Source organism: Trachypithecus francoisi, unplaced genomic scaffold (genome assembly GCF_009764315.1).
Source record: "Trachypithecus francoisi isolate TF-2019V2 unplaced genomic scaffold, Tfra_2.0 Lachesis_group13, whole genome shotgun sequence".
In the NCBI taxonomy this organism is placed as follows: domain Eukaryota; kingdom Metazoa; phylum Chordata; class Mammalia; order Primates; family Cercopithecidae; genus Trachypithecus; species Trachypithecus francoisi.
The window spans coordinates 41,110,589-41,123,725 of NW_022681458.1; the positions used below are offsets into that span (position 1 = coordinate 41,110,589).

A 13,137-nucleotide genomic window follows, 5' to 3' on the forward strand; every position below is an offset into this window, starting at 1 on the left:
ACTACAGCTTTGTAATAAATTTTGAAGTCATGTAGTGTGATGCCTCCAGCTTTGTTCATTTTGCTCAAGATTGCTTTGGTTACTCAGCGTCTTTTTTGGGTCCATATAAATTTTAGGATTTCCCCCCCTTATTTCTGTGAAGAATGTCATTGGTATTTTGATATGAATTGCATTGAATCTGTAAATTGCTTTGGGTAGTATTTTAACAGTATTAATTCTTCCAATCCATAAGCATGGAATATCTTCCCTTTTTTGGTGTCCTATTTCTTTCATCAGGGTTTTGTCATTTTCCTTCTATAGAACTTTCACTTCTTTTGGTTAGATTGATTCCTAGGTATTTCATATTTTTTGTAGCTATGATAAATGGAATTGCTTTCTTGACTTCTTTTTCTGATTGTTCACATATAAATGCTACTAATTATGTTGATTTTGCATCCTGCAACTTCACTGAATTCCCTTATGTGTCCTAACAGCTTTTCAGTGGAGTCTTTGTAAGATCAGGCCATCTGCAAACAAGGCTAATTTGACTCCTTCCTTTCCAATGTGGATGCCCTTTATTTTCTTTTCTTGCTTTGTTGCTCTGGCCAGTACTTCAGGCATTTCGTTGAATAGCAGTGAAAGTGGGCATTCTTGTCTTGTTCCAGTCTTCAAAGTACAATGCTAGATGTGGGTTCGTCATAGATGATCTTTACTATTTTTAGGAATATTCTTTTTACACCCATTTTGGTGTATCAAAAAGGGATGTTGAATTTTACCAAAAGCTGTTTGGCATCTATTGAAACAATCATATAGTTTTTGTTCTTGTTTCTGTTAATGTGATGAATCACATTGATTGATTCATGTATATGCTGAGCCATCCTTACAACCCTAGCATGAATCTCACTTGATCATGGTGAATGTTCTTTTTAATGTGTTGTTGAATTTGACTTGCTAATACTTTGTTGAGGATTTTTGCATCTATGTTCATCAGTGATATTGGTCTGTAGTTTTCTCTTTTCATTGTGTCCTTGTCTGGTTTTGGTATTAGGGTAATGCTGGCCTTGTAGAGTGAGTTTGGAAGTATTCCCTCCTTTTCAAAGCATTTTAGTGGGATTCATCATCACTGTTCTTTAAATTTTTGGTAGAATTCAGCAGTGAATCCATCAAGTCCTGGGCTTTTCTTTTTTTGAGACAGGGTGTTGCTCTGTCACCAGAGCTGGAGTGCAGTGAACACTGCTCACTGCAGCCTCAACTTCCCAGGCTCAAGCAGTCCTCCCACCTTAGCCTCCTGAGTAGCTGGGACCACAGGATTAGCCTGACAGGATTAGCCGCCACACCCAGCTAATTTTTTATTTTGTAGGGACTGGATCTTGTTATATTGCCCAGGCTGGTCTCAAACTCCTGGCCTCAAACTCCTGGCCTCAAGCAATCCTCATTACTTGGCCTCCCAAAGGGCAGGGATTATAGGTGTGAGCCACTGTGCCCAGCCTGGGCTTTTCTTCAATGGGAGAGTTTTTATTATAGCTTCAATCTCATTACTTGTTATTGGTTTGTTGAGGTTTTCTATTTCTTTATGGTTTAATCTTGGTAGGTTATATGTGTCCAAAAATGTATTCATTTCTTCCACATTTTGTGATTTGTTGGTGTATACTTATTCATAATCATCTCTAATAATTATATTTCTGAGGTCTGAGTTATATCTCATCTCTTGTTTGATTTTATTATAGTCCTCTCTCTCAGTCTAGCTAAAGGTTTGTCAATGTTGTTTATCTTTTCAAAAAACCAACTTTTCATTTTGTTTATCTTCTATACTTTTTTAGTCTCAATTTTATTTATTTCTGCTCTGATCTTTATTATTTCTTCTGCTAACTTGGGATTTGCTTTGTTCTTGCTTTTCTAATTCCTTGACATGTATTTTTAGGTTGTTTATTGGAAATGTTTCTCCTTTTTTGACATAGGCATTTATTGCTATAAACTTCCCTTTCAGTATTGCTTTTGCCATACCCCATACACTTTGCTATGTTGTATTTCCCTTTTCATTTAGGAAATTTTTTAATTTCCTTCTTACTTTCTTCTTTGGCCCACTGGTTGCTTAGGAACATGTTATTTTCCATTTGTGTGTGTATTTTCCAAAGTTCCTCTCATTATTGATTTCCAGTTTTCTTCCATTGTGGTCAGAGAAGATACTGGATATGATTTATATTTTTTTGAACTTGTACAGACCTGTTTGTGCCTAAGATACGGTCTATTCTGAAAAATATTCCATGTGTTGATGAAAAGAATGTGTATTCTGCAGCAGTTGGGTGAAATGTTCTGTAGATGTCAGTTAGAACTACTGTATCTAGTGTGCAGTTTATGCTGTTTCTTTGTTGATTTTCTGTCTGGATGATCTGTCCATTGCTGACAGTAGGATGTTAAAGCCCCCTACTATTACTGTATTGCAGTTTCTCTCTCCCTTTACATCCATTAATGTTGGCTTTATATGGAGCTTCAGTGTTGAGTGCATAGATATTTATAATTGTTATATCCTCTAGTTGAATTGACCCTTTAATCATATAGTGACCCTCCTACACTGCCAGTTTTTACAGTCTTTGTAGTTTATCTTATCTGCTATGAGTACAGCTACTCTTGCTCTTTATTGTTTTCTAGTTGCATGGAATATCTTTTTCCAGCCCTTCTCCACTTTCAGTCTATATGTGTCTTTATAGGTGAAGTGGGTTTCTTGTAGGCAGCACATAGGTAGGTCTCATTTATTTATCCATTCAGCTACTCTATGGCTTTTAATTGAAGAACTGAGACAATTTACATAAAAACACACAAAATAATTCTATAATTTAACTCCATCCTCCAACATTTTGTCTTTTAGTTGTATCAATTTACATATCTTTATATTATCTATTAACAGGTTGGTATAGTTTTGATACATTTATCTTTAGGGCTTCATACTAGAGTTTGAGTGGATTGCACACCATAAATACAGTTAACAAAGTATTCTGGGTTTGTCTGTGTACTTAATTTTACCAGTGGGTTTTATACTTTAAAAAGTTTCCTTTTGCATGGTAGTGTTTTTTTCTTTCAGATTGAAGAACTCCCTTCTGCATTTCTTGCAAGATGGGTCTTGGTGGTGGTCAGTTTCCTTGGCTTTTGTTTATGCGTGAAAGACTTCAGCTCTCCTTTAAATTTGTATGACAATTTGTTGGACACAATATTCTTGGGTGTCAGTTTTTTGTTGTTTGAGTGCTTTGAAAATGTTGTTCTACTCCCTCCTGGCCAGCATGGTTTCTGTGGAGAAGTCTGTTGCTCCACGAATTGGAGCTCCTTTATCTGTTATTTGCTTCTTATCTCTCATTGCTTTTAGGATCTTCTCTTTGTCTTTGACCTTTGAGAGTTTGATTATTATATGCCTTGGAGTAGTCTTATTTGCATTGAATCTGTTTGGTGTTCTCAGGCCTTCCTTTACCTGGATATGTAGATCTTTCTCATGTCTTGAAAAATTTTCTGTTATTATTTCTTTGAATAAGCTTCCTATGCCTTGCTCATGCTCGGCTCTCTCTTAAACACTAATAATTCTTAGATTTGGTCTTTTGGGGTAATTTTTTGTATCTTGTAGGCATTCTTCATTCCTTTTCCTTCTATTTATTTTTCTTCTCTGACTGTGTATTTTCAAATAGCCAGCTCACTGATTCTTTCCTCTGTTTGGTTCATTCTGCTATTAAGAACCTCTAAAGAGTTTTATAGTTCAGCAAATGTATTTCTCAGTTCCGGGATTTCTGTTTGACTTTTTTTATTATTTTAATCTCTTTGTTAAATTTCTCTGATAAATTTCTTTTTTTTTTTTTTTTTTTTTTTGAGACGGAGTCTCGCTCTGTCGCCCAGGCTGGAGTGCAGTGGCCGGATCTCAGCTCATTGCAAGCTCCGCCTCCTGGGTTTACGCCATTCTCTCGCCTCAGCCTCCCGAGTAGCTGGGACTACAGGCGCCCGCCATCTCGCCCGGCTAATTTTTTGTATTTTTTTTTAGTAGAGACGGGGTTTCACAGTGTTAGCCAGGATGGTCTCGATCTCCTGACCTCGTGATCCACCCGTCTCGGCCTCCCAAAGTGCTGGGATTACAGGCTTGAGCCACCGCGCCCGGCCTCTCTGATAAATTTCTGAGCTGCTTTTCTGTGTTATCTTGGAGATCACTGAGTTTCCTTAAAACTACTATTTAGAATTCTTGGTCCAAGAACTCACAAATTGCCACTTCATTAGAATCACTAAATTTCTGCCTTTTGTCCTTTTGGGAAGGTCATGGTTCCTTGTTTGCTGTAGTTTCTTGTGCATATATGTCTATGTCTTTGCCTTAAAGGATTAGTTATTTATTCCAGTTTGCTTTGTCCAGCTTGTTTTGGATTTTATTGAATATATCTGCTTAGCAGATCTTTACTGCTAGTTTGCTGCCTCCTTTTTGGCTCTAGGTGGTGCCTTCAACCTAGGTTCACATTGGAGCTAGTAAATGGTTTGACCACTGCCTGTCCCAAAATGGGGGAGGTCCCAAAGGGTTTAGGACAGCAGTGTGGGAAGGCTAGCTAGGAGTTCACACCCAGGGGACCTGGGGAATGTACCTCCTATAACCACTCTCATTTGGTGCTTCCTTTGGCTGAGTTACAGAGGAGAGTTTCTGGGCTGGGGATTGTAGTCCAGCCTTGCTTGTTTGTCCCTGCCTGTCCTCAGGATATTTCTCCCTTCAGGCAGTCACAATACTACCCGTCAGTTAAGGCAAGGACAGTTCTCCTGACAGGGAACTGAAGAAGGTGGGGAAGCTGGCTGACCATTTCAATTTTGCTTTTTCCAGTACAGAAACTGTGAGTTGAGGGGAGATTTTCTGCACAGTTGGGGCCTGGCAGAATGGGAGGGAGGGGCATCGCACATGTGTAAGTGCAGTTCTCCTACCATCTGCTCAGAGTTTTCCCACCTCTTTGGCCTCAGGAAGTATCTCATCTAGCTTGAGCTCTGGGCTGTTGCTGGTGGAAGATCTTGGCACTGTATTTGTTTGTTTGTTTTTGTTGGGGCAAGAGAAGCCAGCTTATTTTACACTGCCATTTTAGGACCAGAACCAATAAAGATTTTCTTTAAAGAACACAAAAGTTAGTAACTGAAAAGGGGGGTGAAGGAGAAGATACACACCTCCCCGCCGCAAACAAAGTTGGATTTCATAAAGAGCTACTTTTCATCTAAAGACACCATTAAGAGAGCAAAGGGGCAAGCCACAGAGTAGAAGATACACAAAGAATATGCCAGGCATAGTGGCTCACACCTATAATCCTAGCACTTTGAGAGGTTGAGGTGGGCAGATCACTTGAGCTCAGGAGTTCAAGGCTAGCCTGGGCAACATGGCAAAACCCTGTCTCTACAAAAAGTACAAAAATTAGCCAGGCATGGTGGCATGCACCTGTAGTCCCAGCTACTTGGGGGACTGAGGAGAGAGGATCGCTGGAGCCTGAGAGGTCAAGGCTGTAGTGAGGTGAGATTGCACCTAACTAAAATGAAAAAGACAGACAATAACAAGAATTGTTGAGGATATAGAACAACAGGAATCCTCATATATTGTTAGTAATAATGTATATTGGTATAACTCCTTTAGAAAACTACTTAGCAGTTTCTCCTGAAGCCAAAGAGATATAAATATATATCCCAAGTAATTCTACTCCACACTATATACCTAACAGAATATGTGCATACATTCATCAAAAGGCATATATGTGGCAGCCCTATTTGTAATAGGTAAAAACTAGAAAACCAGGTCAGGTGTGGTGGCTCATGCTTGTAATCCCAGCACTTTCAGAGGCCGAGGTGGGAGGATTACCGGAAGTCAGGAGTGAGACCAGCCTGGCCAACATGGTAAAATCCTGTCCCTACTAAAAATACAAAAATTAGCCAAGCAGAGTGGTGAGTGCCCATAATCCCAACTACTTGGGAGGCTAAGGCAGGAGGATCACTTGAACCTGGGAGGTGGAGGTTGCAGTGAGCCGAGATCGTGCCACTGCACTCCAGCTTGGGTGACACAGCAAGACTCTATCTCAAAAAAACAAACTGGAAAACCAACAAAATGTTCACCATAAGAAAAATGGATACATTGTAGTATAATCATATAATGGAATACTATACAGGAATGAGAACAAATAATTCACAACTACATACAGCAATATGGATGAATCTCACAAACAATGCTGGGCAAAATAAGACAGAGACAAACATACATACTGTATAATTTCATTATATGAAGTTCAAAACCATGCAAAATTAATCAATTTATAATTAGAAGTCAGCATAATATTTATCCTTGGGTAGGTGTTGGGTAGTGGGTAATGACTAGAAAGGGACACAAGGAAGTATCTGAGATGTTGGTAATATTCTGTTTCTTGTTCTGGGTATTTGTTACACAACAGTGTTCACTTGGTGAAAATCCACCATGTCTGAATGTGTATAATATAATTCCAACAAAAGTTCACTTAAAAACACACAATACAATTTTTTGGAGGATAAGTTGACACTTGATTTGCATATCTATATGAAACAATATGTGCATAATGACAACATACTTTTGAAAAACTAAGGATCTAATAAACAACAAAATTTACTATTTTAAAATTATAACAATTAAAATGTACTGGTACAAAATGGTAGTAACACACATAATAGGCAAGTCAATGGAACTAACTATAATGAATAGAAAGTGATACAGTAAATATGAGAGTTTTTACTATGGCATAGATAGCATTTCAATAAATAAGTACATTTACTTGTACACTTAAGTAAAAGCATTAAATCTATAAGTTATATATAATAGAAAGAACATTTCTAAAAGACATAAGAGGATTTTGGTCAATGCTATCAATTCATTCAATCATTTTGCCTTTCTGAGCGTCACTGACTGACTTGTAAAATGATAGATTTGAAATAGGGTGCTTTCTATAACTTATAATCAAATTAGTCAAAAATAAGAATTGTGGACAGGAGGAGAAGAGCAAAGACAAAAGTTAATTTTTGTTTGTTTGTTTTGTTTTTGAGAATGAGTCTTGCTCTGTCACCCAGGCTGGAGTGCAGTGGTGCAATCTCGGCTCACTGCAAGCTCTGCCTCCTGAGTTCACGCCATTCTCCGGCCTCAGTCTCCTGAGTAGCTGGGATTACAGGCGCCCGCCACCACACCTGGCTAATTTTTTGTAGTTTTAGTAGAGATGGGGTTTCACTGTGTTAGCCAGGATGGTCTTGATCTCCTGACCTCGTGATCCTCCCAACTCAGCCTCCCAAAGTGCTGGGATTACAGACATGAGCCATCATGCCCGGCCGGCTGACAAAAGTGAATTTTAAAGCTTAGGACAGTAAACAAGATAATAAAGGTAGAAACAGTCATCAGATTTACCCAGGAAAAATCAATATGAGGCCAAGTGTGAACTAGATGAAAAGAAAAAAAAGAACTGTAAAGTGGCAAGACATTACAAATAAACCTGGTTTGGGGATTGAGTGTAAGTTTCCTCAAATTCCTAGAGAAACAACCTATAGCAAGACACTACAAACTACCTCATTTCTACCTTAGTAGATAACTACAGGTTGATGATCCTGAACATTGTACAATACAAACACTAATTGTGTTATATAAAATCTATATACTCTGAACTAGTGTAATTCAAGCCCATATTTACCTTGCAAATGGAAGACGCATCAACTTGCACTGTTTACTAATTCGTTTCTTCTTGCTAGCTGACAGTAGAAAGGAACTCTGATGGAACTATTTTTGAAAAGAATAAAGAAAACAGAAAGTTTCTAACCTTATTAAATCATGTTAGTTATCACAGTACCAAATTATACAATGACATTAATAGTAAAAGAACATTTCTTGCATTTGCCTTTAATAGTTTAATGAGAATAATGTGATAAGGTTAAAACACAGTTCATCCTTAATTATGCCAACGAAAGATAATCACTGCCAATATTTTGGTAAATAACCTCAACATTCCTCCATGTGTAGGAATAAATACATGACTATACCTACACAAATACAGTATCTTTACATACATGCAATATGTTCATGTCTATGTATGTGTTATGTAATATTTTATTGAATTTTATAATACATCTTTTAAATGGCCTTTTAAAATTCAAAATCTGGGTGATTTTAATATATCTTTTATATATTTGCTTATCCACATTTCTAAATTTTCAGATACAAACATGTTTTTAATTATTAATAAAGACCAGAAAATTAGGCAACACACAACCATGTTTCTTATTACAGAGCTAAGCTGTAATAGAAACAAGGGAATGGTGCCAAATTATCAAGCTGATTTTAAAATTCATATGAAAATGCAAAAGACCTAGAATAGCTAAAACAACAACAACAAAAACTTTGAAAAAGAAAAAAGTTAGGAGGGTTACAGTAATTGAGACAGTATAGTGTTATTATAATGATAGACAAATAGATCAATGACATAGAGCAGAGAGTCCAGAAATGGATTCACATATATTTGGCCAATTAATTTTTGACAAAAGCACAAAGGTCAAATGGGGAACCTAAACTTCCACACTCACCAGGCTATAATAAGACAACTCTTTTCCAAATCTGGGGTACCATCAAAAAAGGCTTGGGACAGCCCAGTGTTAGAGTACATCCCCGCCCAGCAATGTCAGTGGAGGACATATTTGGATCTCCATCCTGTTTCATATTCTTTTTATGAGATGGTCAGTTGGGTGCAGCCATTAAAAGAAGGCAGAGACTCAGGAAAAAAATAAAGTTTATTATACTCACAGGTCCTAGAGATAAGAGGTACAGCAGGCCATGCAGAGCCACACAGAAAAGACACTAGGATGGTCAGGAGGCAGAAGATGGGAATGAGGGGAAGGTTTAGGCCAGAGCCTATTACCGGAGTTTCCACAGGAAAGGCAAGGCAGGGCAGGGTGAATAGTCTAGAATTGGCTAGTTTGAATAATTCTGGCAGGCTCTAAGACATAGGAGAGGTAGGTCCCTGGTTGCCTAGTACCTGACCCAGGGACAATCAAAGCAGAGGACCATTGCCTCCTGAGATATAAGGGCCAGACAGGGGAGGTATGGCTCTGGATTAGTTAGCTTGCATATCAAAAGTGCTATGGTTTGAATGTCTCTTCCAAAACTCATGTTGAAACTGAATTACCATTGTGATAGTATTAAGAGGCAGGACCTTTAAGAGGTAATTATGTCATGAGGGCTCTGCCCTCACGAATGGATTAATGCTGTTATTGCAGGAGTGGGTTAGTTACAGGAGTCTGGTCTCCTTTTCTGTCTTGGATGCTTTCTCACCCTTCCACCTTCTATCATGGGATGACACATACCAGATGTTAGCATCATGCTCTTGGACTTCCCAGCCTCCAGAACTGTGAATCAAATGAATCTCTGTTCTTTATAAATTACCCAGTCTTTTTAGAGAATGAAATCTCAAATGAAAAAAAGAAAAGAGAATGATAAATTACCCTGTATGTGGCATTCTGTTATAGCAGCAGAAAACAGACTAAAACAAAAGACAAGCTCCTGGCTGGTCCCTTGTTATCTCTAAAAATTGGCTAGCCCTGAGAAGGGCAGTGTCTCCAGCCAATAATATTTTAAAAGATGTAAAAACATCATAATTAACAGAAAATAAAATGTATATATGCTATACATCCCCATTCAGTGATAGGAAGGAGTTCCCCTCCCTCTCCTCTATGGTGGGGATAGAAGTGGTTTAATAAAGAACTAGGATTTTCATCACTCTTCAGGAGTAACAACCTCCCCTCTTCATTATCCTCCTCATCCTCATGTCAGCAGAGGCCATGAAAGTAATGAGGTGCCCTTCCCTGTTCCAGCCACAGTGGTGTCAGCCTGAACTCCCAGCTCCACTCATCAGTTATGCCCACCACAGTGTTGTCAACAGAGGCTGAATGGGAAGTCTAAACTTCAGTACCCACTTGGCAGTAGGCAGCACCTCCCCTTACCACCAGTGTAGTGTCAAAGGAGGTCTCCTTAAACAGAAGATGGAAATAAGATCCAATGTCTTATAATGCACCTAAAATGTCCCAAGATACAATCAAAAATCAATCACTCGTCATGCCAAAAATCAGGTAACTCTAAATTTGAATGAGAAAGGATAATAGATACCAACACTGAGATGACACAAATGTTGGAATTTATGACGAAGATTTTAAAAAAGGTATCATAACAATGCTTCAACAAGCAATTACTAACATGCTTAAAACAAATGAAAAAATGGAACATCTCAGCAAACAAATAGATGTAAAGAGCCAAATGGAGCTCAGAACTGAAAAATGTAATAACCAAATAAAACAAATTAAATGGGCTCAACAGCAAAACCAAGAAAACAAAAGGGGGAAAAATCTGTGAACTTGGAGATAGAACAATAGAAATTACCCAAACTGAACAAGAGAGAAAAGAGACTGAAAAAAATAACAGAGGGTTAGGGATTTGTGGAATAGCAAAAAAGATAAAACATGCATGTCATCAGAGTCCTAGAAGGAAAGGAGAAAGAAAAAGAGTTCAGGACTGGAAAAGTATTGGGGGACATAATGTTTGAACATTTTTCCAAATTTGATAAAGACATCAACCTACAAATTCAAGAAGCTGAGTGAACCTCAAAAAGATAAACCCAAGGAAATTCATGGCCAAAACACATCAAAGTCAAAATTCTCAAAACTAAAGACAATTTAAAAAATTGAAAGTATTGAGAGAGAAATGGCATCTTACCTACAGTTAACAATAAAAAAAGCATTGACTAGAAGTTAGAAAGGTAACAATGAACCACAAAAAGGCAAAATAACTTATTAAAAATAAAAGCAAAAAATGTTTGAAACATCAAACATTAAATTAGAAAGATGGTTCTTTCAAAAAAGAATAAAATAAAATAGAAAAACCACAACCACCTAAGATAGTGGGGGGGGGGGGGGGGCGGGGTGGGATAGACAAATAAAAGCCCAAATACACGAAAAGTAATTCAATAAAACTAAATACGAAAGAAAGACATTTTCCTAAGGGGACCAATATCCATAGGATAAATAAAGTCAACAAAGAGCTACTATCACTCTCATCAAAAAAGTCCCAGGTCCAGATGGTTTCACAGAATAATTCTACCAAACCTTTAAAGAAAAACAATTTTAATACTGTATCACTTTTCAAGAACACAGAAAAAGAAAGACATACAAATTCTTTTTATAAGCTTAGTATATATATAATTGTTATCAATGCCTAAAGACTGTATGGTCTTATTTTTTTTCTATGCATAGAAAAAAAACTTCAGAGTCCTCACTTATAACTAACAATAGAAAAATCCTAAACAAAACTGGCAAAAAAGAATTCAGCAGCTCATTAAAAGAAAAATAAATCATTTCTGAAGTTTATTACAGAAATGTAAAATTAGGAAAGTTACTAAAATAAATAATCATACTAAGACACTTAAAAATACCACATCATCATCATGCTAAAAAGATACTTACATTATTTGGCATTATTTTTATTTAGAAAGCTCAATCAAAGAGGGACTACAGGAAACATACGTACCTTACTTATTTATATATAAAACAAGCGTCATTCTTACTGGGGAAACACTACCTAATATTTTATACATGTGTATTGCATCCTATTATGTTCTAGATGTTGTTCTGGTAAAGACATCCCTGCACTCAAAAAGCTTACATTCTGATGGGATAAACAATAAACAAAATTGTCATACAGTGTTAAGTGTTAAGGAGAAAGATGAAAGAAGAAAAGCAGGATATGAAATGTTGGTACAAGGGTTGGGAGTGTTTAAATTTATGCAGAGTTGCTAGGGAAGACTTCACTGTAGTCACTTTTGAGTCAACATTTGAAGGATAAGAACTTGTCGCATGCAGACAGAATATGTACAAAAGCACTGCGGTAGCAACTTACCTCTGTTTGAGGGAGTGGGAAGAGAATGGCACTGAAAAGGTTAAGGAGTGGAAGAAACAGGAGAGTAGTAAATGAGGTGGAAGAAATAACAAGAGTTTCAGTTTTCAGATCATATCAAGCAATAGATAAGACTCCACTGGAGAGTTTCAAGCAGAGACTAACATTTTAGCAGGATCATTCTGGCTGTTATAATAAGAAGAGAATACATAGAGAAACAAGAGAAAAAGAAGGCCAAGTTGGGATGCTATTATTAATACAATATGTAAGTGAGAGATAATGGTGTCTTGGACATGGGTAGTGAAAGAGGGTTGTGAGAACTGGTAGAATTGTAGACTGATTTTGAAGGCAGAACTAAAATGATTTGCCAAAGCATCAGATACAGGGTGTGAGAAAAAGATAGGAAAAGAGAGTTGTGATTATCTTAGATGAAAATCGCATAAGGAACTGGTTTGGTGGCAAATGTGAAATTTGAGATGCCTTTTAGACGTCCAGATGCCAAGTAGGTAATTAGATATAAATCGTCTGGAGGTCAGAGGAGATGGTCAGGCTGGAGTTACAAATTTGAAAGTCATCAGTGTACAGTAGTAACTAAAACCATAAGATAGAATAAAATTATTTAGGAGGAGTGAATGTAGATAGAAAAGAGAAGTCCAAGAACTGAGTCATAAGGCATTCCCAAAACTTAGGAAAACAAAGAGAAACCAGCAAACAGACTGAAAAAGAATAGCCAGAAGGGTAGGAAGAGACTTAGTAGAGTGTAGTATTCTAAAAGTCATGAGAAGTCAATATAAGAACCAAGAATTATCCATGGGTTTTCGCAACATGGACATCAATGGTGACTTTCAGGATTTAGTGGATTGGTGGTGAAAACCCAGTTGGAATGGGATCAAGAGAAACTAGAGATAGTGAATAAATCTCTCAAAAAGCTTTGCTGTAAAGGCAAGAAGAGAGCTGAGATAGTAGCTGGGAAGTAGGTGGAATAAGAGGTTTATTTGTTTGTTTGTTTAAGATGAGAGATGGTAACATTTATGCATCCTGATGGGAATAATTCAGAAGGGAGGAAAAAAGTTAATGATGCAAGAGGGAAAGGCACTCTACACTAACACAAGCCAACAGCAAAGGACAACCCAAGTGTCCAACAACAGGAGCCTAGTGAGGTAGATTACAAGTCCACTCTAGATCTATCCAAAGCAGCACCAAAAGAGAATGAGGAATCACTCCACGTAATCATTTGG

The 13,137-nt window shown here is 37.4% G+C and overlaps 1 protein-coding gene across 1 annotated transcript in view; it reads right to left on the minus strand.

The window, feature by feature from the left end:
- The window catches only part of SGO2 (shugoshin 2), a 66,093-nt gene that overhangs the window by 44,106 nt on the left and 8,850 nt on the right, over positions 1-13,137 (minus strand). The window contains exon 5 of the mRNA XM_033232032.1: positions 7,659-7,744. Coding sequence (XP_033087923.1) covers positions 7,659-7,744 — 86 coding nt within the window. The remainder of the gene's footprint in view (positions 1-7,658; positions 7,745-13,137) is intronic.